Source organism: Gymnoscopelus microlampas, assembly GCF_963454915.1.
Source record: "Gymnoscopelus microlampas genome assembly, chromosome: 24".
NCBI classification, from domain to species: Eukaryota; Metazoa; Chordata; class Actinopteri; order Myctophiformes; family Myctophidae; genus Gymnoscopelus; species Gymnoscopelus microlampas.
In genome coordinates, this window is record NC_139961.1 from 34,075,993 (window position 1) to 34,103,658 (window position 27,666).

The following is a 27,666-nucleotide window of genomic DNA, read 5'->3' on the forward strand; positions in this document are numbered from 1 at the left end:
AGTGGTGTTAGGGTGGTGTTAGTGTTAACCTCTGGTAACACTCTGGCAGGGTGTGGTCTATAGAAGGTGCAGTTCTCTGCATCAGGATCCCGATCGACTCCCTCAACAATGGATCCACACTGAGGTCAAACACAAAGGTCATGGGTCACAAATCGATGCACAAAGAGATATTTACAATCCATTCATTTCACTGTTGCTCTTTTACAGTAGAATAATGATCAGATCCCAGGTCATATAGGGGGTCCGCCAAATCTTTGTGTGATAGGATTTTGTTTTTTTACATTAACCACTTGAACCCTAGAATTCCTTTTCTGAGGGGAACATTAGCCGAAAATAGCAGATCTACAAGCTCTCAACGCCTCACGCTGCGAGGCGTTGAGAGCTTGTAGATCGACTATTTTTGGCAAAGAGGCTATAGGTGTAGAGGGAAAAAATAGCAGACTAAGTACAAAAAAAAGCCTTTAATCTGAAACACAATTTTATACAATATAGAGTAGGGGGTCCCTGCTTCATCTCTCTCTCAGCTAGGGGGTCCTTGGCCTGAAAACGTTGAAGACCCCTGGTATAGACAGTGCAGCCAGAGTGGTCACACTGGGGCCAAGGACAGGCTTGCAAGTGATTCGGATTGCGTCTCGAAAGTACGCCACATTATCAGTGTGCTGCTGCCATTTGCTATACAGTATATACCAGTGTTTCTCAACCTTTTTTGGGCCAGTCTCCCCTATCCAATATCCAGGCCCCTTACCGCAGCCCCACCGTCAACTAAAATGTAAGCTTGATTTTTATTGTGTATTGTGTTGCTTGTATAATTTAGAAAACATCTCATCGACTTCCAAACATCAGATTTTACATTAAACTGGACTGCTAGAATGCGATTATAATGTAATTAGCCTACTTCCCAAGGAGAGAAAAAAAAAGCCTGTTACGACGTGAGAGCCACACTCCACGGCAGTGGCGAGGAGGAGCTCCTGGCTGTACAGCTCTGTAGGCTTATGGGATGCTTGAACACATCCATTTCTACAAGCAGTTGGACATTGGTCATGAACAGTGGTGTAAAGTAACTAAGTGCTTTTACTCAAGTACTGTACTTAAGTTTTGAGGTATTTTTTACTTTACTGGAGTATTTCAATTTCCAGTACTTTTACTTCTACTCCACTACATCTCAGAGGCAAATATTTTACTTTTTACTCCACTATAATTATTCGAAAACTTTAGTTTCTAGTTACTTTGTAGATTTGGATTATTATAACAAAACATACAGTAACCACTTCAGCCCTATATACATTTCAGCCATTTGAAAATAGCCGATCTACAAGCTCACAATGCGTCGCGATGCGACGCATTGTGTTCACAGCCATTTGAAAATAGCCATTTGAAAATAGCCATTTGAAAATAGCCATTTGAAAATAGCCGATCTACAAACTCACAATGCGCCATTTGAAAAAACAGCCATTTGAAAATAGCCGATCTACAAGCACACAATGCGACGCATTGTGAGCTTGTAGATCTGCTATTTTCAAAAGATTATTTTGAAAACTTGGGACATTCTGCATAACGGGTACTTTTACTTTTGGTACTTCAAGTACATTTTGATGTCAATATTGTTGTACTTTTACTCAAGTAAATCTTGAATTCCGGTCTTTTACTTTTTTTACTTTAACAGAGTATTTCTACATTGCTGTATTGATACTTTTACTTAAGTAAAAAATGTGAATACTTTTTCCACCGCTGGTAGCTCACCTAAATGTTTGACCCTGGTAACTGGACTTCACTCTCACTGAGGACCAGCTTGCTGCACCAGGGATCTCCTCCGGCCTGGAAGAAACAAGCCTTCACCTCCTCACTCAACCTTTCAGCCATCTTCACCTTAGACACCTGGGCTTATGCTTGGAATAACATTATTAGACAGCTACATGCTAAATGCACCTCCCACAGCACAGCACAAGTGAAACATGTAGGTCTACTGTCAGTGGAGACCAGAGAAAAAAAAATTAAACTTAATCATTAAGTATGCGTATGATATTATCCACAAGAATTGGACCAGAGTCCATGATCTTTTAAATAGGTATGGTTAAGAACACTCACAATTATACAAGAGCAAGCATCATGTCAGGGTTAGTTCCTGTAGTGTAGAAAATAAAACATGGCATTGATAGAAAATAAGAAAACAACATAATTGACGTGATGCTGCAAACAAATGCATAGTATGCATAGTAAAATGCATAGTAAAACATGTGACTCTGGGCACAGAGGTTACAGCTTGTTGGAGCTCATTTGAGATCATCAAAAACTTTGAAAACTTTAGAAAGCCGCTGCAACCAGTTCCCAACAAGATGAGTGGAGTGCTGGAGAACCCAGCACCCAACCTGTCTGCCTGTGTGCTTGAGAACTCAGTACCCTCCCTGCCTGTCTACAGTAGCTGTGTGTTGGAGAACCCAGTACCCTGCCTGTCTGTCTGTGTGCTCGAGAACCCAGTACCCCTAAACTGTCTGTCTGTGTGCTGGAGAACTCAGTACCCTCCCTCCCTGCCTGTCTAGCTGTGTGCTGGAGAACCCAGTACCCTGCCTGTCTGTCTGTGTGCTCGAGAACCCAGTACCCCTAAACTGTCTGTCTGTGTGCTGGAGAACTCAGTATCCCACCTGTCTGTCTGTGTGTACCTGGATCCTCTGGTATGCAGTGACAAGTCCTGAGCACCTCTGCTGCAACAGCTTTGGTAGCAGGGTCCTGAAGCATCCTATCCAAAAACACCATGCACAACACTATTACACACCCTGTCCTTCAACTATAAATGCCCATGTCATTACAGTTCTCAGATAGCACCCATGTTACTCACTCAGAAATGTCTCTCACTCTCCTCTCCCTAGTCTAGCCTGAGTTGACCAGCCACAGCCTGCCTTGTAGTTATTAATGTCAGCTGGTTATGGTAAAATACAAGTTAAAGTCCTGCTCCAAACACACTAACCTTCTTGTTTATATTTTTAACAGGGTTACACACTGATATCCTCCCCTTGGCTCTTAATTTGGTGACAACATTATAACAAACACTTCAACATCACTGTTTTCACCTGTTTCTCTCACTCTCTCTTCCTCCTTTTTTTGTCCCACCCCCTTTCAGAACCTGGTAGGTTGACAACAGTTGATTGACACCCGGCTCCTCCCCAATGGCATTGTGTCCATGAGTAAAAATGCATAACAAACCAGTCTGGATCCTAGTGGACCTTGCCATTTAGCCAACTGGTTGGTGGTGCTGCCTGCGATATGAGAGACCTGGATTCAACTCCCCATCTGCATGTCTTAGTTGTTTGATGCTAGGTTAAGAGTACTTTAAACACCTCTCTAACCTAAATTAAAACTACATTTGTACAAATATTAAAAGTTAATGTCTATCTTTCCTCTCTTTTATCATTTGTCTCTCACTGTATGTGTCTCACTCATTTATGATCATTTACTGTCTCCGCCAGGCCGAATGGCCGAAGGCCGAAGACTTTGTCCACCTCAAGCTCACTCAGCGTACATAAAATACCTTATATGAAAAGTTATCAAAGTGTGAGTTTTCACCAAACAGCGTTAATTGTCTTAACCATGCTTTTTGTTCTTCAATATGAGCCTTGCTTGGATATGCAGATAGCCTGGCCAGTCTATCTGGCTGGCAATCCAACTATCCTACCAGCTTGACCACCTTACCAGCTGGGCTTTGCTGGTCAGTCCAGCCAGCCAGCTGGCCAACCAGCTTGACCTGCTGACTCCAGCTTGGCCTGACTGGGTGATCAGCCATACCAAGCTGACCAACTATACATACTGACAAACCAGCAAAACCAATCTGACCAGCTTGTCCAGCCTATTAAACCAACTAAACCAGCCCAAGGCCAGCTAAAACCATGCTTTTTTATAGCAGGGTTTACTGTACATGGACTATACTTAGATTGACCCTAACAGGGCATGTAGGATATCCCTTTATCAATCCTGATAGATTGATACAAATCCCTCCAAAAAAGTAATAATTAATTCTAAGGGAAATTCAGTCATAGCAGCACCGCAATACGGATGAAACAAAAATAAAGGTAAGGATAGAGAATAAATAGACATACGTTTCTAGTAACAAAAAGGCTAATATACTGTAATGTTTTTAATATAAAAGACCATATAAAGATAGTGTAAAGATGACTTAACATCCGACCTGGCCTTGCGTGTAGCATCTCTGACTTGACAGAACAGTTTCACTTTAAAAACTTTTTTGAGTCAAACCTGGATGAACGGAGGCTATTTACCGAGGGCAACAGGGAGCAAAATTGGGAAGATGTCCCTGATGGTGTGTACACTCAGATACTGTATAGTATCTGCATCTACTTATTGTACCCGTCTATACAAGCTGGTGTGTATTTTGTTAGCTCATACTAACTGTCTGTAGTCATGTCTTTCTTCGGAGTTGCCTGCACATGCATGCTTGGTAAGAAGTGCTGATGTCTTAACCCAGCACATTAAATTGCAGGCTATTTTCAATACCATTTGGCCCACATCATCAGAGTCAAACCTATAATCTGAAGCATAGCTGCTGATGCACTTATCAGAAAGAGGTGGTTTTACCTTTTTGCTGAAAGCATAGAATTCGGTATTCTATTGTGTGTGTGTGTGTGTGTGTGTGTGTGTGTGTGTGTGTGTGTGTGTGTGTGTGTGTGTGTGTGTGTGTGTGTGTGTGTGTGTGTGTGTATTTCACTGGAACTGGAAAAAAATAAAAATTCCGATAATCAACAATGGTAATGGAGCCGAGAAATCCTGTCTAGGACTGCAAGTTGTTTTGCCCTGTGCCATAGAATTGTCACGGACAGACAGGAGCCTACCATTTTATACTAAGGAGTGCGAGAAGCAAAAAGAGAGTCCCGGCACTTACAGCCAAAAAGGTTATTGCAGGTACAACGTTTCGCTGACCGAAACATACCTGCAATAAACGTTTTAGCTGTATGCGAAGACAGTGTGCGGGACTCTCTTTTTGCTTCTCAAACTTTGTCTGCCTACTCCTACGCACCTGTCCTTTCAAGTAGATGTGTGAAGGGACCTTTTTATTAGGTCTACTAAAACTAAGAAGTGCACCATCTATCATTCCCTATTCTATGCTTGGAGCATTTGGTTCACACGATGAAATGGAGACAGCAATGACTGGAATGTGGAATTTGGTTACATGGATTTCAACACATAAAGCATAGTGCAAGCAGACACTTGCCACCCGCGTGCACGCACACGTGTGTCTTAAATCCCCAGAATGGCTGGCTGTGATTGGCCAGAAAATCGGATGTTTTCTCATCCAAGCATTTCCCAGACACACCTCTTGCTCTGTCTTGTCTGTATGTCTAACTCACTCTCGCTTCCTGCCCCCCCCCCCCCCCATCTCATCCTTCTGTCTATCACCCTATCATTTATGTCACAGCTGTCGGTAACCGCCTTGGCCCTAGACACCATGACAAAGACAGAGTCAAGTAAGTAAGTCATTCACACAAGTGACACATACTGGTTTGTAAGGTACCGCATATCCTTTCAATGATACAAAATGAAATGTGAGGACGTTTGTTAGGATCGCTAGGATTGGTTTTGGGACATTAATAAAGACCTTGAATCTTGAACCTTGGTTCTAGGACCACATTTTGGGCAAATTGTACACCAAATCTCTTTGCCATAAATACCTATTTGCAAGCTCACAACGCATTTTGTTGTGAGCTTGTAAAGCTGATATTTTTGGTGAATGTTCACCCCAGAGTAGGGACAGTAGGGTTAACAATTATTTTATTATTTTAAGTATCTACAGGATCTACAACCTTGTAAATCGGCTATTTTCTCTATTCCTCATACGACATAGTATATATTGTAGGGCTTAAGTGGTTAAGGCATGCAGTGGAGAGGGTTTGAATTGGTGTTAGGGAAATAAATCTAGCAGGGAATCAGTCAAAGGTCCTCACAGACGTAGTAGTACACACCTGTGTTTGCACACACCTGTGTTTGCGCGCACCCGTGTGCGCGTCTCCCTGCGACATACAAACCCACATACACACACAACCCCCGGGGCAGTAGAATCACTGAGGTATGTAAGGTCTCTTTTTGTTTCGGGGCTGTGAATAGTACTCACACACACAGCACAATTCACAGCCTACCAGTGTTGATTCAACTCCGAAAATGTAACTTTTTTACACCCTGAGTTAAACCAACACTGAGCATTTTACTGTGTGATATCGGGGGGGGGGGGGGGGGGATAGGTTGATCAAAGGACCACCTAGGCCCCAGGGAGAAGCTTGCAAGTGAAAGCAAGGAAGAGAGCTCGAGTTTCTAGACATCATACTGGGCCACCCACCCGCTGACACACACACACACACACACACACACACACACACACACACACACACACACACACACACACACACACACACACACACACACACACACACACACACACACACACACACACACACACACACACACACACACACACACAAGAGCGATAAGAAGGACATACTGGGAGCTATAGGAAGAACGCAGACTGACTTTTGATGGAGAGCAGGAAGGCTGATGGGGGGGGGGGGGGTGGCACTGCTCATTAAATTGGTTGAACTCAGACACTGGCAAATACATATATAGGTATACTGTATGTTTTGATGGTAACCTCAATCTATCAATAAGCTCAATACAAATTTGGGTTTGTCTCAGTGCTAACAAGGCTCCCCCTCCCTCCCTCCCTTTCTCTCTCGCACACACGCACGCACGCACGCACGCACGCACAGGGCTTCTTGAGGCGAGCAAATGACGGACCAAGAGAAATGCCAGATGAGACAGACAGAGAGACTCACCATGAAGACGACAGAAGGAGAGACTTACAGTAGACTGAGACTCATGACAGGGTACTTGGAGCAGCACTACCACACACACATACACACGCACACACGCACACACGCACGCACGCACGCACACACACACACACACACACACACACACACACACACACACACACACACACACACACACACACACACACACACACACACACACACACACACACACACACACACACACACACACACACACACACACACACACACACACACACACACGTTTTCTCCCCATCAGGTAGACAGTAGCAATACCTTTTAGACATATACAGAGTAATACGTGTGTGTGTGTGTGTGTGTGTGTGTGTGTGTGTGTGTGTGTGTGTGTGTGTGTGTGTGTGTGTGTGTGTGTGTGTGTGTGTGTGTGTGTGTGTTCACACACATTCACAGCAGCTCCTCCCATTCATAGAGTGAGGGAAGGACAAGGAGAGAGAGAGAGAGAGAGAGAGAGAGAGAGAGAGAGAGAGACCACGTCAGTATAAGCTGTGTTCACACATGTAGAAACTCTCAGTCCGCAATCCACTCCTTCATTCAATCCGCTGGGACAGAGATTTATTTGGACTTATTGGATGCATCCCTCCCTCTTTCTCCATCGCTCCCCTTGGATACGCACTGAAGTCTAAGCAAGGAAGCTGCTTGGGAAATTTACAGTTCTTCTTGTGCAGGATTTGGAATAAACTCTCTTACAACTCTGCATACCTGCTCTCTATCTCTCTCTCTCTCCCTCCCCCTCTCTCTCTCTCTGAGGATCAAATAACCCCAACAATAGGTTAGGATGGATTTACAAAGTGGGACAAAACTGTGCTCCATCCTTGAGCCGCAGCACATTTTAAGTATGTCTGAATGAAACATTGAGTCTTCTGAAGAACACAACAATAACTTAAGAGAAGGAGAAAACGAGAGAGAAGAGGGGAGTGACCGTGAGAAAAAGACAGAGGAAAGGAAAGAGTGAAGAAGACAGCTGTCTGAGAGGAGAGAGAAAAAAAGATAAAAGCGTGAAGAAAGTCATAGAAACGGATAAAACAAAGGACAAGCACTGAAAAACAAATTATAAAAGGCATTCAGGATTACAACACTCACCACAGACTCAGATTGAAGAGTTCCTGTTTCAAATGCAAGGTCATTTGACTTGCATTAAAACTGGATCAGCTGCCTACTGACAGGAAATGTGCTTAATTGTGGGTCTTTTTCCTTTCTCGTGACTGTTATTTATGTTTTGTTTTTGTTTTTTTTAACCAGTTTAGCAGCGAAGCACAGCTCTACTAACAAACACACAACACTCACTGGCTCTGGCAAGTGAAAGGTGCCAAAACACATCTGCAGAAAGGATGGAGTGACTGAAAAAGGCGAGGAATACATTTCTATGAAGAGAGGACCGAGACAAAAGACCGTCTTTGAACACAAGAAATCAAAGAGGAGATACTTTGTTTTGTTTTTTCCCCATCATGTTTTGCACAATAAATTGCCTTTTGGTAAGCCTCATCCTGGGCCTCAAAACCAAGTATGTTCCTGGCTAGCAGGAAGACATGAGACGGAGAAGAGAAGACAGAAGCTGACTCAGTTATACCTCTTCTTCCCCATCACCTCTCTCTGCATCCCTAATCAATCGTTACACCTTCCTCCTCACCTCTCTCTCTTCCCACTATGTGGATACTAGCCGTGTTCCTATGGATTCTCAAAGTCAGTCATTTGTGCTTTGGACAGGAGTATAAGGAATATTACGAAACTGGAGACATGGGCACTGAGGTAAACCTTCCTTCTTCTTTAAATTTCACACTGATGCACTCACTTGAAAATAGGCCAGACAACTCCTCCACAATCTTTGAATGCTGCAGTATTACAGTTTGTAATTCTGTCTCGTAAAATTTGACACAGAATTACAGTCATCTGCTCTACAGACCGGAAGGGTATTCGACCAATCACTAATGCAGAGTTCATGAAAATATTATTTAAAAATATCTCTGTAATATATTTTTTTGTTTCCAATTTTGTTAAGCAGCTAACTAGCTAGGTTTTGTCTCATTTGGTTTTCCAGTAGGAGTTAATTGCGCGACTGCACATGCGAAACGGAAGTGGGAGGGTCTGATTTACTTTCTACTCATTGTCAGGGCTACTGAAGAGCAGACTGTTTAGGCGGAAGCATTTGAAAATTGTGCAAGCCAACACATCTGTCTCAAGATACTAAGTTGAGAACAACTTTGAAAGCTGACCCAGACTGTTAGAAGTTGAAAGCTGTGAGGGGTCCAGACCTTTTGAGAGCGTCTGACACCTGTATTAAAGATAACTTGCCGGTTTTATGACGATTAGACTGACACTCATTCATTTAAGGCCAACTTTGTTACAGGCCACATCCTTTCTGGGCAATATTGACACCCCATGTTAATTCAATTCAACATTTTGGGGACAAAGCATTTTGGGGACACATTAATGGCTTAATTAAAAAATATCCAGCAAGTTTGGTGATTTTTTGACAAACTGCGATTGATTTAAGGCCAAATGTGAGCCTGGCTCATACAAGGGTTTGGAAGTGATGGCCCCCCCTTATTGGGTGATTTCAAAATGGTTTTATACACATGGTTTAACAGTGCTATGAAACACATCCTGTGAGAGTTTAGTTCTGTAATGATTGGACAATAGTTTTTAATTTGTAATCCCATGTTTTGCATTTGTGGCATGGTTTAGGAGGAGATGTCATGTAAATAGCATAAAATCTATACAGAAAATCTACCCAGAAAATCTACTTACAGTAGGTGTAAATGAGCATGGCTTATATGATCAGATTCGTATTCGGGACCCACAGAACCCAGGAACAAAAGAATACATTTGTTTGTGTGGCTTACAGTTAAAGAACAACTTCACCCATTTTTAACCTATCATCGTATAATTGTTCCTCACCAATGCTCATGATAAAATGTTACCTTTTTTTCTACTCGGTCTGAAACCCGCCTACAAGTGACATCATCGTTAGGCAGATCTATATTAAAAATATATGTTTTTATTTTTTATTTACGCAAGAACAATGGCTTCCATTATAGCATACTAACTTTCTAGAAATAGAAAGCCTGCAATTTCTATTAGATTAGCTTGAATTCCCCATGGATGATGTCACTGGTAGGCGGTTTCTGAACTGTCCACAGACTCTGAGACACAGAGTGGACAAAATTGGCAACATATTATCAGGAGCATTAGTGAGGACCAATTACATGAAGATAGGTTGAAAATGTCCGAAGTCTTCCTTTGAAAGCTTATAGGTTGTTGTTGTAGCGCCACCATCTGGCCAATTGGTATGTTTTTTTTGTCTGAGTAGTGGATGAGTTTCCATCCTATCTGCCAAGATTGGCTTTTACGGTTTCTGAGACACAGATACTTTTAGGGTGGAAGATAGAAAGAAGGAAAGGAAGAAAGAATAAACAGATAGCAATAGTAATGATAATAATAATAATAATAATAATACTAGACAATACCTATTACTGTTTACAGTAGTTTTCCAGAAAACAAAAGGCAAACTTTGTTATTAAACGTGACATTTTAGAATAAGAACCCTCCTTGGATTGGGTTACTGTATCCACAGTGCGAGTGATCTGATTGCCTGGTATAAGCTAAGACTGTTCTATAAAATGCTGGTTTGTCTAGGGGTTTCCACAGGTATGCACAGGTAATCCATGCTTCTTTGAGAGTATGTCTCTTTGGAACACTGACAGAACCGAGATACTGTAGCTTGACAATATTCATTTAAAAGTTACGAGTGTTGTCATGTCAGCCTTGGTTCATTTGTAGCTTAGTTTAACAGATTTAAGCATAATAATGAATGTCACCCATGACTTGATGGTACATAGCAAATTCCTAAACACAGCAGATTACAAAATATGGACCTAGTATTTGTACTAAACTCTAAAAGTTAAGTGAACACTTAGCACTAGCAGTGCTGTGTACTGTAAATCAATACCATTGTTTGTTTTTCTGTTTGTTTGTTTTTTAAAGACGATGATTAAGAATATCTGCTTTGTTAAGACATTGTAATGGAGATTGAAAAGATGCACCACAGGTGCTGAGCATGCCCGGAACACAGGACGTCACATTCGTCACAAGTTAGCACACAGGCAGCACAACAGTAGGTTGAGATAGGTTACATACAGACGCACATGCTTAAAAGGTGTTCCAAACACGTTGTATTAATATTGATTTCAAAATGTGAACCAAGAGGTTTTCATTAGTGTTGGCTTCAGTGGTGTTTTCAGCCCCATGTGATCCACTGCCAGTATCGTTTCACAACTCCTAGGGTAAACACTTTGACGCACATTCAAGATTTAGTTTATTGTAATTTTCCTGCATACATAAAAAAAAGAAAAGAAAAGCTGTTCCTCCCATAATAAAATGATGTCAGCATTGTTCTGTGTAACAGTGAGAGATTTCACCACAGGGCTCCCTGACCATCCAGTGACGGAAACGTCTTTGTTTCGTGGAATTCCATCATGACGCATAAGTCATGTTAGTCACAGTTCTGGTTGGACATGTGTATTTGTGTGTATTGGATACGGAAGACTAGGATGACATCAATGGTGAATGACTCTCTAGGTCAACAGTTGGTGACACTTGACCTGTGTTTGGTGTGAGGCCAACAAGTTCTGTTAAAGATAGTGTGTGACCTCAGCTTGTGTCCTCATTGCAATGGATGAAAGGGTGGGTGGAATGAATGATTTTGTCTTAGACAACAACAAAAAAAGTGACATAGTAAGAAATAAGGTTTGCACATGTGTGTGCACTCATAGCGCAATTTGATTTAAATAAAAAAGACGTTTGTATCACTGGATGGTCAGACAGGAATCCCTGTGGTGAAAATTACTCACTGTCATTGAAGTTGTGAAATGATATTGGCAATGGATGTCTTATCCCTGTCTTAAATGTTCTAATTTCAAGGACCAGCAGTCTGGTATGCATTAGGCCATTAGTTCTCAAAGCGGCGTCCGGGGACCCCCAGGGGTCTTTGAGGGGGTTCCAGAGGGTCCCCAGCAAAAGTAGTTAATGTAGCATCACAATCATTTTAACCATTTATACGTTGGCTATTCAAAAATTGCAGATCTACAAACTCACAGCGCGTCACTTTGTGCTGCGCTGCAAGCTTGTACGTCCCCCCTCATGTCCCCACTTTGAGAACCACTGGCTTAGCTGAAAGATAAAAGGTGGAAAGAGACATAGTAAGACACGGTCTCTGTCGAGACCAAATTCAAAAGCATCAAAAGTAGCAGATCTACATGCTCAAAGCTTGCAGATCTGCTACTTTTGATGCTTTTGTGTGACGCTGTAGTATGATCAAGTAGGGCATTAATTTACGAAAAAACAACAATAAGTTAGAATATGGAGATAAGAGGGTTTCTGTGCCTGACAACGACATAAAGTGTGTGCTCATGCGTGTGTGTGTGTGTGTGTGTGTGTGTGTGTGTGTGTGTGTGTGTGTGTGTGTGTGTGTGTGTGTGTGTGTGTGTGTGTGTGTGTGTGTGTGTGTGTGTGTGTGTGTGTGTGTGTGTGCGTGGTGCGTCGTGCGTGCGTGCGCGTGTGTGTTTGTGTGTGTGTGTTTGTAATAAGCGATGATGGACATATACCCCAGAGGACTGGACAGTAAGCCTCTGGCTGATCAGCTATTGGTCCAACATGACCTCATGTTCCCATAGCGATGACCTCATGTCATGTAATCTCTTGATGGGAGGGGATGCAGACAAACACACGCACACGCACACACACGCGCACACGCGCACACACACACACACACACACACACACACACACACACACACACACACACACACACACACACACACACACACACATGTAAACATACAAATACTGGCAGAGAGATAGGGAGACAAGGTTAGAGAGAGAGAGAGAGAGAGAGAGAGAGAGAGAGAGAGAGAGAGAGAGAGAGAGAGAGAGAGAGAGAGAAGGCAAAAAGATTCAATAATTAGGTTTGGGCATAAAAATCGACCAATGACAATTATCTAGTGGTGACCTCTCACGAGTCATGACTATACAGGTACTTGAGTTGTTGCTTGGAAGTTGGTTTTGCATTTTTAAATACAAGATGTTCATCTTAACTGTGTCACCATCACAGTGTCCCACGCTGTGATGGAAACAGGGACAGGCTGGAGCGGAAAAAGCGAGGGTGAAAGAAAGAGAGGAAGATCAGGTTTCTATCTTTCCTGGGAACCAAGACAAAAGCTCTCTTCTCCTGGGGTATAGCTTTAGTACTTGACACTGTGATTGTTGTTGTGAGGTAAAATTGTCAGTATCATTGTGGGACTTTTCTTTTAAGCAGGCTCGGGACAGGAAGGCTACAAGATCTACTGTCAATGTGCCCTTAAGCAAGGCAGTTCTACTCCTGCTGCTTCAGTGGCAAACAGGTCATGGTTGTGGCTGTATGGCGATTGTGTGTGATGCCATATGATGTTCCACCAGTAGTGTATGCAATGTCCAGCTAGCTGGATGGAAATAGTATAGCCAGCCAGGGACCGGGGATCCACGGGGGCCATACTGTACAAAGGGTGGGTGGACAGACTGGGGGTCTTCCATTTTCAGTAAAGAGATTGGTGTCGAGGGAAGAAAGGAGGGGGCCAAGAACAGACCCCTGGGGGACACCGATCTACTATAAGTATAGGGTTTAAGTGATTAATGTGACAATGGGACGGAGCAGAAAAAACATCATTTGCCGTGGCAAATTGTGCAAATATCTCAGGCGTCTGACGAGTGCACGTACTGTACACAAACAAACTCCTTAAATCAATAACATGATCAGTCAGGAGTCAGGATAAAGCACACACAAACAAAAAGCAGCCGACTGGAAATGTTTTAATGTGTACGGCTATCCAGCTGGCTGACGGTGCTTGAGGGCCAAGTGACAGTGATCACTTATGACAATGACATAGCATTCAGCACTTATAACCACTAGTGTCTAAAAGCCTACCAACTGACTGTTTCATTCCACAGCCGAAAAAAGGGGCTAATTCAAGGAGTAAACTTAATAGAGAGAAATGGGGGAACATAACACCATATCAAACATGTTACATGCGCAGCTAACATTCCCTGCAGAAATAAAGGTTAAAAAAATAATAATAAAGTTGGGCCTGTGAGTGACAACACTTAACATTGCTGTGTTGAAATATGAGAGGGTTGCTCAGAGCAGAAATAAGAGTGACTGACAAGAGGCAGTTTAAAGACAGCTAACAGTAAGTAATTAGGTGATTGTTGGTAAAGTACAGCACATTGTATGCTCTGCTGACTTTCTGTTATCTTTCTCTCTCAGGGAAACATGGCGCCACTGTTAGTGTAATACTGTATCTGAAATGATAGATGATGATAGACAGACAGGGAGTCTGTGAGCAAAGAAAAATGAGAAGATAAAGGGAAGCAGCGCAGCTTGCATGTGTGCTTGCATGTAACGGGCTTGTGCGCGTGTGTGCGTGTGTGTGTGCGTGTGTGTGTGTGTGTGTCTGCGTTCCATAGTGCCCACTGGGGTTGAAAAGTTGGTAAGAATCCAGGGCTATTGGCTAACATTGGCCCTCACGAATGCCACGGTTTGTATGTTTTCTTGTTTAGCAAGTATTATTCAATATCCAGTAAGATATGCAACCACGAGGACCTGAATACCAAGCAGCACTCCTGTGTGTGTGTGTGTGTGGGTGAGAGTGGGTGAAGAAAGGACAGACTAATCCATAATAAGTGTAGTAGCCAACGGCAACATGTTACAACACATTGGCAGCTGTGGCATTCCATGTTTCATTCAGCCGCAAGGAACAAGGGAAATTTACCCTGGAAACTCTCCAGTATCAGACACACAGTAAATTCCTCAGTGTTAATTTAACTCTGAGTGTATACATTATCAGTTGTATGATTGTACTGTGTAGTGTTTCCTTTGTTTTATTTAGATTTCTATCATCTGTAATTGTAGAATACAAACTGCCAATCATTTGCACATTCATTAACAATTATGCGTCTAGTTTTTAACGACTTAAGCCTAATTGTATACTTGATCATAGTCACACAAAAAAAGCAAAAACTGCAGATCTACAAGCTCACAGCTTGTAGATCTTTTATTATTTTGGCTAAAGTGACATCACGCCCTAGTACGGGTGAAAAGGGGTAGGGAATCGGCGTTACATGAGTGTGTTGTAGGTGCAATCAAAGGTGCTTCTTTCGTAGATTTGGCTCCTTTTTGTTGCTCGGGAACTTGAAAAACAAATATTAAATGAAATAATATACGACATACATACTGCACTTACAGGAGACACACAGACAAATGCTTTTCTATATGGCTCGTGGAGTTTTTCAACACCTCTCTCACCTATTCCCACCTCCGCTCCCTCTTCCCTACAATACTTTTCTCCTTTGAAACTTCTCCCTCTTTGTCTCACAGGCTCCTGGAGTGTCGAACGACCAGCCAAGTTTGGGGACGGTGAGCAGCGTGGATGAACTGTTAGAACTAGTGTACCCAGAATTCAGTTTGCTTCAGCACTGTCAGAGGAAGAACTCACAGCTCAACTTGCCTTCCCCCTCATATTCCATCACATCCTCCGTGCCCCCTGTCTACCAAACGGAAGCCGAGGATCTGTGGGGGCGGCCGAGGGAGGCGGCGCTCTACAAGGATGACGGCACGTTTGAAGGTGCAATTCTGGAAATCAGTGGTCGCAAAGCGTTGTGGAAAATGGATGCATCTTAGTCTATGTTCAGACTGGCAGCCCAAATCATATTTTTAGCCTATTCAGATTGGAATAGGGGCGCCTGATGGAGGGGAAAGGAACTGGTTGGAATAACGTGTTCCTTCCACGCACTACGTCCTACCGGGAAAACTCCCCCCTGTCAGGTGATAAGAAGTGGCCTGCTCACTCCTCATGCATTGAAGGAAGCATGAGCGATTCAAATCTGATTTCTAAATATGTGTCAGTCTGGAGACTTGGACACTGTCACACGAGGAAACACATTGTGAGCTTGTAGATTGGCTATTTCCGACGATGTCAGAACACACAAATCTTATCTGATCGCTTGTTGACAGTGACAGTCAGTCCTAAAGATCATTTTTGCCTAGATTTGGATTTGACTGAAGTCTGAACAAAGCCTATTCATTCATTCATTCATTCATTCACCTGTGAAATGCTGCCATCACTCTGAAAATACCTCACAGAGACGCAGTGAACACTCTGTGTTCAGACGATGCATGCAAACAATACTTAGACAAGTCTCTTTAAATTGGTTCACTCTGGCGCCATCTTGGAAACATCCCCGGGTAGTAAATTCTGACTGACAAGACAAGACTCCTATCTCTTTGAACAGGGACTGGGAGTCATCTAAATCTCAATTCATACGTATTATCATCTACATTATCATCTACATATTCTGGCGTATTATGGCATGTTACATTTAATTCCAAACACTGTTTTAATAGAAAAACAGAATGCTATGCATCTTTAGCGTTTCAACTTTTCCCATTTTAAATAGCTCTGTCTCCTTTAATATGTCTTCTCTGGCTTAGACATATCCTGCTGCTGCCAGAATGCAGATATAGCCTTTGCTAAAAACACTTGAAAAACAAATGTTTAATCACTTGAGGCCCTAGCATCCCTATTCTGGGGGAAACATTCGCTGAAAATAGCTTATAATGCGTTGCACTGTGAGGCGTTGTGAGCTTTTACATCACCTATTTTCAGAAAAGAGATTTGTTGTCGGAAGAAACAGAGTGGACCAAGTACAGAGCCAACCACAGTCAACTAAGTTTTCGTTTACTAATTATAGAGGGTATAAGTGGCTAAGTGCATGCCATCAGCCATTCACTGTCAGAACAGGACTACCCATCAGTGTGTGTGTCGATGTTTGCATTGGAAACTATTTCACTTTAATGGCAGGATGTGTTACAATACATAACTCAAGTGTTAAGTGCATATTCTTCTATGCTCTCAGTCATCCTTGAGGAGATACAAAGAACTTTGTGTCAGCCCAGAGAAGTGTGCGTGGAGGTCTCTAAAGAATACCCAGAATCCACCAGTCAGTTCTACCTCCCCCGCTGCGTGGCGCTGCATCGCTGCGGCGGGTGCTGCAATAACGAAGCCTGGTATTGTACCAACACCAGCCACGCACTGGTTAATAAGACGGTAAGCACCTACCAGCACCTATTGTGTGTAGCATGAGGACATGAGATGAATTAGCTAACCTTTCTGAGTATGCCGCAGTGCAGCTACTAGACATACTAACATAATATAAACATAATGCAATGGCTTTTGATGTGTTTGATGTATGCTACTTTTGTAGTGTTTACTAGTGCATACCTATTGAGTATGCATCATATGTAGTTTGGTCTTCAAACCTACCACCAGTCCTCACTGGTCGAAAACGTCAGCCCATATAACCCCCATAAGTTGGCCAACTCCACTGGCTCCCAGTCCACCATACAGAGTAAAGGAGTGGTCTTCAACGGGGGGTCCGGGACCCCTAGGGCGGTCCTCAGAGTTACTACAAGGGGTTGAAGATCCCTGGAGTAAAGCATTAATGGCCAAAGTCCCTGTTACATCAGTGACCTCATAACCGCCCACAAACCCTCACGCTCTAGCCAATCCCCTCTGCTCCACATCCCCCCTACGTCTCCAGACGATGGGAGACTGAGCCTTCTGCTCCTTTCCTAATTGCCTCTGGAACTCCCTCTCAGAAGTGCCCCTTGTACAGCGGTTTGTCAAATGGGCCTTAAAACCCCTTTTTATCAGCACACCTTCTTTAAACCCTTTTTACAGTGCCTCACCCTTGTTTTAATCAACAAAATGAACAAATAGAATAGAAACCAATGTGATGACTTATGCAATAACATGATCTCTATCTCATACTGCTGGGCTTTGGTCATAACTGGACATCAGGCCCATTTGAGCATTTATTTAAGGTCAAGGTTTGTTTAATCATACTCACATGACAGTTTATAAAATTGAAAAGTGAATATTTACAAAATCCATTAATAAAATGAGAAGATAGGATACAAACACAATCTGCACTTAAGTCTACACATGAATAGCCTAAAACAATGATTTAGAAAGTACACTACATTCTGCCTGACGTGTCTTGCCAGTGTGTGGGTTAAACAGAGGGAAGCAGGGGAACCCAGATACAGAGTAAAATACTCATTGTTAATTAAAGCAAAACCCAAGAAGTAGTTTACAGTGATTTTAGAGCAGCTAAAAGGGGGTGTTGTTAGGCACGATGCAATGCGGAGTGTTTATGGAGTATTTTACAACAGGATTCAGCCAATCAGAATCAAGCAATGGAACTATCTGTTTCATAATTATCCATTCCACTTGTAACTCTGACAGTGTAGAAGAAGTGTAATGAAATTATCCTCTAATCTTGTTTACAACATGAAAACACACACACACACACACACACACACACACACACACACACACACACACACACACACACACACACACACACTGACCTCCCTCTTCCTCTGTCCCTCAGTTGGTGGAATTGTCCCCGCCACGGATGGACCGCTCCGTCGTCATGGTGACGTTCGTCAACCACACATCCTGTGAGTGCCTGCACAAACGACCCCTGCATTCCATCATACGGCGAGCTGCAAATGAACACCTGTGAGTGTACACAGTGCGTGCGAGGGTCTCCACGCAATGTGTGTGTGTGTGTGTGTGTGTGTGTGTGTGTGTGTGTGCGTGTGTGTGTGTGTGTGTGTGTGTTTTCATGTGAACACGTTAATAGAACTATGCATGCATTTGTTTAGTTGTTTATTTGTGTGTGTGTGTGTGTGTGTGTGTGTGTGTGTGTGTGTGTGTGTGTGTGTGTGTGTGTGTGTGTGTGTGTGTGTGTGTGTGTGTGTGTGTGTGTGTGTGTGTGTGTGTGTGGTGTGTGTGTGTGTGTGTGTGTGTGTGTGTGTGTGTGTGTGTGTGTGTGTAGGTGCCCTCGCCCTCAAAGCCCCTGTTCTCCTGGACTAGTATGGGATGCAGTCCATTGTCTGTGTGTGCCGATGGACAGCACCAACTACTCTGAGAGAGAATCAGGTATGTGTGCACAGGGCCTCTTTCAGGGGTGAACAGGGTGCTCCTTTAACTCTGAGAGTGTACGAATATAAGGGTCCATTCGGTTACATTCCTACACCCTCCGAGTTACAAATGGGCAAATTAGGAGGATTTTACTGTGTATAATCTTGTGTTGCGTCTGTGGCACTCAATGTTGTCCCCAGTGATGGAAAGTAGCTAGTTACATTACCTAATTACAGTACTTCAGTACAATTTTGAATTAGTTTCACAATTAAGCTTCCCAGCAGCACATAAAGTAATTAAAACCAGCCCAACATCCTCCCTACCAGCTGCAACAGATTAAGACATTATTGCATTACTAATTACAATAATTCAGAATAATTAATACAAGTAAAAGTTGGAATGCACGACTTTTACATTACTTCTGTATTTCTACTAGTGGTATTGTTTGTTACTTTTACTTCAGTAATAAATCTGAGTACTTTGTCCACCACTGGTTGACCCATTGTTTTACCTTGTGTCTTGTTCTGCTGTGGTTCCAGAGGCCTTGGACTCGGGGCTGCTAGCTCTGTGTGGGTCCAACAGGGTTCTGGATCAGTCCAGCTGTGAGTGCGTCTGTCGCAACGGGTTGACTGAGGCCAGCTGTGACCCTGGCTGGAGACTGGACCACGACACCTGTGAGGAGATTTAAAGTTATTAAAACATAATTGTGTGATTACATAAAAGATTATTGTATTATTAGCATTACAATTTTAATATTAGATTTGATCATTTATTATGCGTGTAAATACTGAAAATGTATCATATTCAAATATGCGAATTAGGCATTGAAATGGAAAATGACTCGACACTTAATAGTTAGTAAATGTTTGTCTTAGCTGCATATTGTTTTTTTACAAAATGCAGTATAAGATCTAATGGAACTCACCTCATCTGAAATATACAGTATTCTCTTCTGTCCAACCCCTCCTTTCTCCCAGGTGAGTGTCAGTGTGAGGTGCAGGGAGATGGCAGGTGGTGTCCCCCCGGCCAGCGCTGGGACATGGAGCTCTGTGGGTGTGTGTGCGAGGCGGAATGCCCCGGCAGCCAGCCCCTGAATCCAGACACCTGCCAGTGTCAGTGCAGGGAGAGCCCACAGTCCTGCCTGCGCCAGGGGAAGAGATTTAACCCCAATACCTGCAGGTAAGATGAGCAACACAATCAAAGAGGCAATATAGTGACAGAAATAACAGCAGCAACAGGCATAGTTACTCCATTTTGTTTCACTGTTGCTTCCCCCCCCCCATTCCTACACGCCACAGTAGGCGATTTAATTTGGATTTTTAAATTGCAACACAGTGAAAAGAAAAGATGTGGGGAACAATATTGAGAAAAACAACTGAATAAATCACCACAGATGTCTCTGTGTATACAACAGTGTATTTTGATTTGGTGATAGTATACTATTACATTTCTGAATTGGCTGGTTGAGAGTTCAATCGGAGTTCAAGTCCACACGGTGATGTGACCGAAACTATGTGCAGACTTGGGACCGCAAACACGGCTACATATCCCATAGCCTGTGCCAAAGATGATAATAAACAGCTTACATTTGGGAAAATGTTAAATAGCATCCAGGTCAGTCCCTGCATATGCCAAAGGTCATGTGCAAATTCAGATCGATTAACCAACCCACTAAATGGATGAGCCATGTAATAACTGTATGAAAGTCCCTGTCCACCAATTGGTCCTAAGTCACATTAGCCTGCTGACTATTAGTGCTACTGTGGTCTTGCCAACACCATTAATGAGACCGTTTTGTAATGAAAGCTTCTGTGCTTTGTTGACTAGTGACTACACACACACACACACACACAGCCTACATGAACTGCAACACAGGATTAATTAGTACGGCAATTCTATATAACCCAGCATCGCTGGGTCTGTTGCTTGGCATGCATTTAAATCAAAGTCCTTTAATCCTAGTTCATGGCTATATCATTTATAGCCATCTGATTTTCTCTGCTGGCCTTCTCCCTGGTGTAGTATGTGTGTATATCCCTGAAGCCCGTCCAGCATGCTGCTATAAACAGGAGAGCAGAATTATACAATTGGAAAAACCTGCCGACCAATTAAACCTGGCACTGCTCTCCCTTCCCACCATTACATATCCACCCACAGCAGACTTACTTGAATGCAGAGCATTTGGGATCAGAAAAACATTTTGGATAAGTGTGTGTGGGGGGGGGGGGGGGGGGGGTTCCTCACCCCATACATATAACCAATGGTCAATGCCCATGTACAAGTTCAGATGGACTGGTTAACCCATTGAGGAGAAAAATTAATGAGGGTGGACAGAAGGACATCATTTTATAGTAGGATAGGATTTTCACTGTGGAACTGGCTGTGTGTACACACACACACACACACACACACACACACACACACACACACACACACACACACACACACACACACACACACACACACACACACACACACACACACACACACACACACACACACACACACACACACACACACACACACACACACACTTTATTTACCCTGGTGAAGGGACTGATAAAAAAAGGACATAGCATAGCTACATGGAGGTAGCTGACCAATCAGTGCGACTAAAGTAATGTTGACTGTAGTTTCCCATAGCCAGACTCTCCACAGCTCCGCCTACTCTCCGCCTGAGTGGGCGGAGCTGTGAAAGGTCTGGCTATGCGAGACAATGTTGACTGTAACTGTGAGCAACCTCAATGCGGAAGGATTTCAGCATGTCAAACATGTTTGACATGCTGCATTGATCAAATGCTGTGTTATATATATGTGATAAACAAACACATATTTTCTTATACAGTATGTGATAAATGAAGATCTAGTCACTTGTCGTCACTCTTGGTAACCTACCTGGAGCCTGGTTGCATGATGCACCCGGTACAATGCACATGATGCATTGCTAGGTTGGCAATGATGGATGCCCGGGTGATAATCCATACCTGCCATTAATGATCCTCCTGGGTGTCCAACACTGAGCGAACAGATGCTGTCCATGGTGCTGAACAGCCTTCTCAGTTACCATAGGGACGCAGTTACCTACATAGCTTCATGAGAGGTTTAGACAGAATCATTACAGGTCTAAAGCCAGATACAAAGCTGGAAATCATGGCTATATGATTATATGGCTACACTAACAGTTTGATTCACCACCCCACATGTAACCTTTAGCATGGCTAACCAACAAGCACAGTGCACTGACTTTGAGATTAATATTTGAAATAATAATGTTATCATTTTCACCTGCCCAACATGAAAAGGGAGTATTTTCTGGTCCCTACGGAAGGGATAATAGGCTCTATGCACGGCAGCCATATTGGAAAGAAATTGGGCCTCTTCTTACTTCCTTCACAGGTTTTACCAATTATACTAATGAAGGCTCTGTTCCATTCTGGTCAGGGTGCTGATATTGTGCATGTTGGCTCGCTAGAATCACTCCATTTTGGTTCCCAAATGGCCCCTTATGGTGGGTGTGTAACTCTGAGAGTGTACAAATGGAACCAAATGGACCCGTGAGGGTCCATTTGGTTCATTTGTACACTCTCAGAGTTATGGGGGTCCTTGAAAATAAGAGACCACTGTGCCACACTAAATGGAACAGAGCCTTAATTATTATTATTGGTAACACCTGTGAAGGAAGTAAGGAAGGGGCCCAATTCATTCCCAATATGGCTGCTGTGCATAGAGCCTATTACCGTTACTGCTTTGCCCAGCATATGGCTGCTCAGATTGCTCTGATGAGCGCACTGGGGGAGCTGCTATGGGTTGAGTGTCTAGCTCAGGATCACTTCGCCACACAGACTGGGCAAACGGTCAAACCGGGGATCTTCTGATTCCCAGACGGCCTCTCTACCCACTCAGCTACGGCTACCCATGAGTCACAAAGAGAGACAGAGACAGACAGATGTATAAATGCAATGCACGTTGTACACACACACACACACACACACACACACACACACACACACACACACACACACACACACACACACACACACACACACACACACACACACACACACACACACACACACACACACACACACACACACACACACACACACACATGCATAAATCATGGATACATGATAGAACAGAAACAAGACAGTAACAAAGAGAGAAGTGGGTGCTTTGAGAGAAAGGCATCTCGAGGGGGAGAGAGAGAGAATGCTATCGAGAGCATAATCTCAATGGACATTTCATACATTCCACCCTCAGAAAGAAAGAACTCTTTCTTTCTCCTCTCTTGCCTTTCCTTTCGCTGCCTTGCAGATATTTCCATGGCCTTTTATGGACAAATGTCCAAACTGCACTGGCCTGTTCTCAGCTGTGTGTGCATGTGTGTCTGTGAGTATGTTTAATATGTTCCCAGAGCTAGCATGCAAAAGATCGAGCTCTCTGACCCAAGAGAGAGAGAGAGTCGTATACATGCTACAATCATATGAAGTGTTTAAATTCAGTAACATATAGAAACCATATATGGTCACTATAAGGCATCTTTATGAAATGGCCTCTGCAAGGAATTGTGACATTCATTGAATTGTTTTAAAAAACATGTTTGTCTGGATGATTTCTCATCCTGAGATCCACGCTAATGAAAACATCGTACAAAGAGTTGTGACACTGGGAAGTTGTAACCCAGTTTTTTTTACAACGCACTAAAACCATTTCATTGTGGGAAGCTGAGAGAGACTCCTTGCTCTGACGTTAAGGCTGTTTTATACTCGTAAGACAAGAATAACAGATTGAGATTGAGAGTCTGTTATTTTTGTCGGTCGGCACTGATGACAGACACTTTTATGAGCAAAACAGGCTTTATTCAGTCTATGACATTCTTTTCATTGTTTGTCATCTTTTGGGAGTTTGATTTGACATCTGGTCACAGGAGGTGGTACGCACACACACAGTACTCACTGACCCACAAAGCATAAGTGTTCATTTGTACAAGCACATGCATACACAGACACACATGGGACATAGTACACCTGCTGTTTTTATCCACTTTTCTTTTTGAAGAAGAAGAGACGAGTTCTCAGAAACAACCGAATTCCCGTCCATTCCCTAGGGAAAAATACACGCACGTGCACATGCACATGCACACTTACTGTACACAGGCAGCTTGGATCATGTTTTATCCACAAGGGATGTGAGGATTTGGAAGATCAAGTGCATTCATGCCAAGTGATATAATCTTTCTTTTCTCTTTCCCACTAACATCTTTTCATTCTTGCTCTCTCACTCTTCCTTTCCCACCCACTCTCTCCAAGTCCCCTTCCTCTTCCTCCCCCCTATCTCTCTATACTTCCATTTTCTTTCTTACTGTTCCAATTCCCCCCCCCCCCCTTTCTCCCCTCCAATATCTCCATCCCCTACACTGCCCACCCTCCTATTCTGCTCACTATCTATTGAACCATCATCAATCCATCCATCCATATATTTACCCATCTATCTATCATTCCTCTCTTACTCTGCCCACCACATCTCCCTCCCCATCTCTCCATCTGTTCCATCCCATCCAGCGATTGACAAAGTCCTCAACTCCAGTACTTGAGTCAAATTATAGATAATCCTGGTCAAATATTATTCAACCACAAGAGAGTAGCTCAGTCAACATTTTACTCAAGTCAAAGTACTGGCGTAATTGCTATTAACAAAATACTTGTATTCAAAAGTACATATTTAAATATATATATATATACAGTATATATATATATATATATAAAAAAAGATACTAATGTACTTTGTTACCATCCACCACTGATCCTATCCTCCCTCTGTCTCTGTCCAGTTGTTACAGGTTGCCATGCAGGAAGCCCAGGAAGTGTCAGAATGGTTTCTACTACAGTCACCAGGTCTGCCAGTGTATTCCAAACCACATGAGGCCAGAGTGGAAGTAACCAATCATGGGAAGGCAGAGGTAGTGGAACTGAACTTTGTTTGGACAATATGGACTTCAAACTGCGGCTATAAGGGGGAAATTAAACAGTATTCTGACCTTCCTCTCAGAGAGAGAAATGATTTGGATCATCTGCCTTTTAATGGAGCCAAGACGATGGAACTGAAGTGAGGAAAGTGGAACTACCTAATTACATGAGGGTTGAAGAATTTTAGAAGGCCACAAATGGCACATCATGACGCATATAATGAGAGTGGCCATGTACTGACTCACTTCCAGAACGGTACAACGTACAAGGCCAGGGTGAACCGAACTACTCAAATGGAAACTGAATATGATTCAATGGCCCTTGAGGCTTAGAGTCAACAAAAATAATCAACCTGGAATGACATTAATCATGGAAAGATGGTCAGATATTTCACTTTTTGCATTCTAACCAGGTTACTCTTTTGAAAAGGGCAGAGCAGTGAACAGACCTGACAGATCAGGTTGCAAGATACATTTCAAAGGACTATGATGATTAGAATGCGGTTATAGCAAGAACAGTCATTCATCCTGATCCTATAGACCAAACACATGATGTTCTTGGCTGGAACTGAACAATCCCAGCAGGGCACCACACCAGTATCAGACTAAATACTGGCTGCAGACAGTGTCACTTACTGTCTCTGAGCAAGGCACTCAACCTCACCACATACCTGTTACAAGGGCATCTCACTTCTGACTGGCCTTTCTCTCCGACTCGCCTAAACGAAAAACACAAGAATTGTGAATATAAAGATGAGAAAATAACGTTTCCTGTTAATCCACAATGTATGGTCTTTGTGGATCTTCCTTAGCATGCTCCTGTGAGGATTATTTGATAACACCCAGTCTCGTGAATGTTTTTTTATACATGTTTAAAATACTGCCAACCTAATCAGTTTGGTTGAACATTCAAAAGACAGCTCTGGAGTGTTACCTTAACTAAATTAGTTTCACTTACATGTCTATAGATCCCAAAGTCTCATATATGCTAACAACTCTGCCTTTTAGGTTTGTTTTGGTTTCCTCCAGGGCTTAGTCCTATTATCACTTTACATCGTCTTCCTCTGTGAGTAAATATTTAAACATTTCAACATATTTAAAGTATTGATACTTGTAAGGATGTAATATTCTGTAATTGCATATTATTTAAGAATTAATGTAGTGTCTGGTTTTGTAAAGAAACGTAATGTCTTTATACTCCAATCATTTACTTTTGTTGACTGCAAGATATGGGAAAATGCAGAAATCTGAAGGAAAGTGGATCTAGTGTGCATTCTCCATGTGTTTTGTAGAGATAGCAGTAGTGGTACAGTTCCAGTTTTGGTCTTGCTCCTATGTGTATTTTAATGGGAGATTGGGGTAAGTTATATAGATGTTTTATTTCCCATTTTCTCTAGTAGTGCGGGGCAGTGTTATTGCTGCTACATAGCTATGGGGGAGAACAGCTGCAGAGAAACTGCTGTCTCCAAGTTTTGAAGCTCTTATTGAATAATGAAAATGTAATTCATTAAAACTCTCACTGGGACCGACTTGTTTGTGTCCTTGTTACTTCAAAGTGCTGTCTTGAGTGCACTCCTTAGAGCAGTGGTTCTCAACCACTTCAGGCCGCGATCCCCGAAAATAATCATATTTGAAGTGGGGACCCCCCACCCTGACAGGCTCTTGGAATTGTAGGAGTTGAGGCATTACAATTAGTTTGACCCGTTTCCACAGATAAATATTGTGAAAATTGCAGATCTACAAGTTCACAACGCCTCATGTTGCGAGGAGTTGTGAACTTGTAGATCGGCCATTTTCTTTCTTATGTTATTTGACAATTTGGCCAATGTTTTTGAGGTATAAAAAAAACTTTAAAAAAGTCTTAAAATTCATGGAGATTCTTTAGTTTTTGTCACATTCCTAAGTCAATAATTTGATGACCGGCGGAAAGATGCTAATGTATCCAGTAGGAGACTCTACCGGAGAGACTGCCGGTTATGAAATTATTGGCTAAATAATCATGAATTCAATGCTTCATGGGAAAGTATTTTTTGGGTGAACTACTCCTTTAAATTGTCACTTTACTGTCATCTGGGGATGAAATCATAATCACACACTGCTTGGAGTGAATTACTTATTGCGTGACCATGTTACAATACAGACATGGCAAAATACAGCATTTATCTGTCAGATAATGTAGTTCATACTTGCTCCTGGAATTTATAAACAACCCCACCACAAACACAACCTCAAAACCCATTCACAAGCGCACACCTGTGGTGGAATGTGACTCTTCCATTCTCCTGTTTTCCTAAAAACAAAGATCATCTTTCAGTCACACCTGTGTGTGCACGCGCGAGTGCCTGGCTAAACACCATTCTGTCTGGCCCTTGCCATGTCTATTTAATATTTACTGGAATTTAATTTCAAGTCTCAACAAACATCTATGTAACATAAAAAGCTCTGCAATCAAAAGCATTGTAAAGGTCATATAGTTTTTGTAAACAGGAGCTATTCTCTTAAATAAATAAGACCATATACCAGCTTAAATTAAAACAGCCAAATCAAAATGTCATGTGGGGCAATTCCCTCTCAAGTAACCCGTTTCCCTGGAAATAGGATACATAAGGTCTGCCTCCCTGTTGACTCAATAAGCCAACAGTTAAATGTTAAACTGCTTCAGAGGTGATCAGTCTCTCTAATGTCTTACCCTTTGGTCTTACCGTTTTAAAGTGTACTAGTTGCCTATTATATGCTCAGTATGCTGCTAGTGATTGCTACAGACTTCCGGGAGCAGGGCTGCATGATCCAGAAAATGGGGGAGAGGTCCATTAACA

The 27,666-nt window shown here is 42.6% G+C and overlaps 1 protein-coding gene across 1 annotated transcript; it reads left to right on the top strand.

Moving 5' to 3' along the window:
• Positions 1 to 7,332: 7,332 nt before the first annotated feature.
• LOC311040696 (vascular endothelial growth factor C-like) lies at positions 7,333 to 26,368 on the top strand. The gene is made up of 8 exons (XM_084051031.1): positions 7,333 to 8,615; positions 15,273 to 15,519; positions 16,811 to 17,001; positions 18,350 to 18,480; positions 18,800 to 18,903; positions 19,425 to 19,559; positions 19,863 to 20,064; positions 24,716 to 26,368. The coding sequence occupies exons 1-8, from the start codon at positions 8,514 to 8,516 to the stop codon at positions 24,822 to 24,824; spliced, it is 1,221 nt and encodes a 406-aa protein (XP_083907157.1). The 5' UTR covers positions 7,333 to 8,513; the 3' UTR covers positions 24,825 to 26,368.
• Positions 26,369 to 27,666: the final 1,298 nt, after the last annotated feature.

Bases quoted from the DNA above. Each gene is read 5' to 3' on its own strand.
- LOC311040696 (XM_084051031.1), top strand. From the start codon at position 8,514: ATGTGGATACTAGCCGTGTTCCTATGGATTCTCAAAGTCAGTCATTTG. The intron at 17,002-18,349 runs GTAAGCACCTAC...TCTGTCCCTCAG, and splicing joins ACGCACTGGTTAATAAGACG to TTGGTGGAATTGTCCCCGCC. The intron at 19,560-19,862 runs GTGAGGAGATTT...CCTTTCTCCCAG, and splicing joins GAGACTGGACCACGACACCT to GTGAGTGTCAGTGTGAGGTG.